Consider the following 3285-nt stretch of genomic DNA (forward strand, 5'->3'; position numbering starts at 1 on the left):
AGATGGGAACTCTCCGTCTGGGGCAAGGGATGCTCTGTATTCTTGGTGCTGGGGGGGCTCCTAGTGTCCTGGCCCCACTGCTGGACCTCCTGATGGCCCTTGGTATTTTTGGCCACTGTGTGACAGTGTGTTGGACTGGATGGGCCATTGGCCTGATCCAACACTGGCTTCTCTTATGTTCTTATGGATAAACATCTGGAGCAGAGGTCCATCAGTGGCTCTTAGCCACAAGGTATAGATAAAAACTCTCGGTCTGGGGCAAGGGATGCTCTGTATTCTTGGTGCTTGGGGGGTGGGGGCAACAGTGGGAGGGCTTCTAGTGTCCTGGCCCCGCTGATGGACCTCCTGATGGCCCCTGGTATTTCTGGTCACTGTGTGACGCAGAGTGTTGGACTGGATGGGCCATTGGCCTGATCGAACATTGGCTTCTGTTACGCTCTTATGGTCATAAGCATGAAGCGAAACGCAGCACTGGTCCCTGCTGCGCTCTGCTGGCCCGAGAGGCCACAGGAGAGGAGTGACACCTCACAGCCAAGGCCACAGAGTGGCTCCAGCATCCTGCCGGGCGTCCTATCTGGAAAGGTTCTACTGCGAAGTGGAGGGGGGCTCTAGTCTGGGAGGGAGGGGGGGGTCTTCTCGTCTCCCCTACCGTCATCATGTAGTCCTGAAGCAGCTCCGTCGCCGTGGTGCTCAGCTCACTTTCGCTGGCTGTCTTGGTGTGCGGAGACGGCTGCGTCGCGAAGGAAGAGGGGGAGTTGCCGCTGGTCTCCAGGGACTCTGGGAAAGAGCTGGAAACATACGAGAGATCCTGGCATCGCTCTGACCGAACCCAGGGCAGCCGCTGGGGCTCAACCCTGGAGCCGCAGAGATTTTCTTTTCAGTTCTGGGACATCGAAAGCTGGGGATTGGCATGCATTGGGTGGGTCTGGGGCGCAGCCTTTTGCCGGCTCAAACGTGCAACCACTGCAAGAACCGGGAAGAAGAAGAGGAAGAAGAAGAAGAAGAGGAAGAGGAAGAAGAGGAGGAAGAGGAGGAGGAGGAGGAAGAAGAGGAGGAGGAAGAGGAAGAAGAGGAAGAAGAGGAAGAAGAGGAGGAGGAGGAGGAGGAGGAGGAAGGAGCCGCCACCGAAAAAGCCCTAGCCCTAGTCGCCGCTAGTCTGGCCTCTTTGGGACCTGGAACCACCAGGAGATGTTTGGTCCCGGACCGTAGTGCTCTTGGGGGAACATATGGGGAGAGGCGGTCCCGTAGGTATGTCGGACCCCGGCCATCTAGGGCTTTAAAGGTAAGAAGCAGCACTTTGAAGCGAATCCGGTATGCTATCGGCAGCCAGTGCAGCGCTTTCAGCACAGGCCGGATGTGTGCCCCCCTAGGACGGCCCATCAACAGCCTGGCTGCAGCATTCTACACCAGCTGCAGCTTCCGGATTTGTGACAAAGGCAGCCCCATGTAGAGAGCGTTACAATGGTCTAGCCTCGAGGTGACCGTCGCATGGATCACTGTGGCTAGGTCATCACGGTCGAGAAAGGGAACCAACTGCCGAGCCAGCCAAAGATGGTAGAAGGCCGCCCTGGCAGTGGCTCCTACCTGGGCCTCCATGGATAATGTGGAGTCCAGGAGCACCCCCAAACTCCTAGCCTCCGACGCTGGCACCAAAGGCGCCCCCTCGAAGGTTGGGAGCAGGAGCCCCAACCCCAGACCACATCGACTCAAACCCAGGACCTCCGTCTTTGCCGGGTTTAGCCTCAGCCGACTCAGTCGGAGCCAACCAGCCACGGCTTGCAACGCCCAGTGCAGATCTTCTGGGCTGGAGTCCGACATCAACGGGAGAGAGGTGTGAACTGGCCCCCCGATCTCCCTTCAGCATTTCAGGTACTCACATAGTGCTGGCCTCTGTTTCGTAAGCATCTTTAGCGTCCACTTTCGTAGAAGAGTCATCTGCAAAGGTATAAGGGAGAAGAGACCGATCAGTGCCGCTGCAGGCCTCCCGGTGCGAGGCTGGGCTCCCCCTCAAAGCGCCCGGGAAAAAGTCAGGCAGAGGGTTCAGGCAGAGTCTTAGGGACTGAGTTATGGGCAGCTGTGCCCCCCCCCCCCAGTGGAAGAAGAGAGGGGCAGGCAGGCCGGACGGCTGAGGGGCTGAACGGCTTGCTGGCAAGATGGGGCATCAACAATGCTCCCTCTTTTGGCCTCCCCAGAAATCGTTCGTGGCGGCTGAGATGGACAAATTCAAGACGTTACTTCAAGGAAAAGAGGATACCATTTTCCAGAAAAGATGGCAAAGAGTTTAATACGGGGATGGATTAAAAAAGAGTAGTAAGTGACTCTTTTTGTAATATAGGCTGTATAATATATATTTGGTAGTATATTTGTAAAACTTGATAAATAAACACTTAAAAAAAACCACCAATGCTCCCTCTAAGCTCTGGAGTCTTGTGAGCAAAGATTCTCCTTTGTGAGCTGCTGGCATTAAAGTTCTGAACGAGCGATGTGGCTGCTGAATCCACTAGTTTGCTCTGGAGCCATCTTTCCTGAGCTAAGACAAAAAATGGGTTAGCCAGAGGCTACAAAACTGCGAGCTAGCTCACACCAACTCAGCTTAGAGGGAACGCTGCCTGTGACAAAGTTCCCGCTAAGCTGTGGAGTCTTGTGAGCAAAACTACTTGGTGAGCTCCTGGCATTAACCAGGCAGGGGGAACGTGGACTGCAGAACAAGACAGAAAACCTCCCGTGTCATCTGCCGCTGGAAAGACCGACGACTGGCCCCTAGCTTCCGCTTTGCGCACTTGGTGAGCTCCTGGCGTTAAAGTTGTGAGCGAGCTATTGGGCTGCTGCACAAATTAGTTTCCTCTGGAGCCCTCCTTCCTGGGCTACGGCAAATACGTGTGAGTCGGAGGCTAAAAAAAACTGTGAGCTAGCTCGCACTAACTCAGCTGAGAGGGAACACTGGTCATCAACCTGGATTTTTGAGCAAACAAACCATAATGGCGATTCTAGTTCCCTTTACTTCCTAACAGGGTCTGATCTAAAACAAGGCCTGACTGCTGCCCCAGAGAGAAGAACAGAGAGAGAGAGACTGGATTTATACCCCGCCCTTCACTACCTGGAGGAGTCTCAGAGTGGCTTATACTCTCCTTTCCCTTCCCCTCCCCACAACAGACACCCTGTGAGGTAGGTGGGGCTGAGAGAGCTCTTTGAGGACTGCTTTTGAGAGAACAGCTCCAAGAGAACTTGTGACTGACCCAAGGTCACACCAGCAGCTGCAAGTGGAGGAGTGGGGAATCAAACCCA

The 3285-nt window shown here is 54.9% G+C and overlaps 1 protein-coding gene across 1 annotated transcript in view; it reads right to left on the bottom strand.

The window, feature by feature from the left end:
- CCM2 (cerebral cavernous malformation 2) overlaps positions 1–3285 on the bottom strand; it is a gene marked incomplete at its 5' end in the record, with an annotated part of 22683 nt that overhangs the window by 9243 nt on the left and 10155 nt on the right. The window contains 2 exons of the mRNA XM_015411497.1: positions 650–788; positions 1878–1935. Coding sequence (XP_015266983.1) covers positions 650–788; positions 1878–1935 — 197 coding nt within the window. The remainder of the gene's footprint in view (positions 1–649; positions 789–1877; positions 1936–3285) is intronic.

The sequence above is a fragment of the Gekko japonicus genome, unplaced genomic scaffold, assembly GCF_001447785.1.
Source record: "Gekko japonicus isolate JY-2015 unplaced genomic scaffold, Gekko_japonicus_V1.1 scaffold5516, whole genome shotgun sequence".
Classification (NCBI taxonomy): domain Eukaryota; kingdom Metazoa; phylum Chordata; class Lepidosauria; order Squamata; family Gekkonidae; genus Gekko; species Gekko japonicus.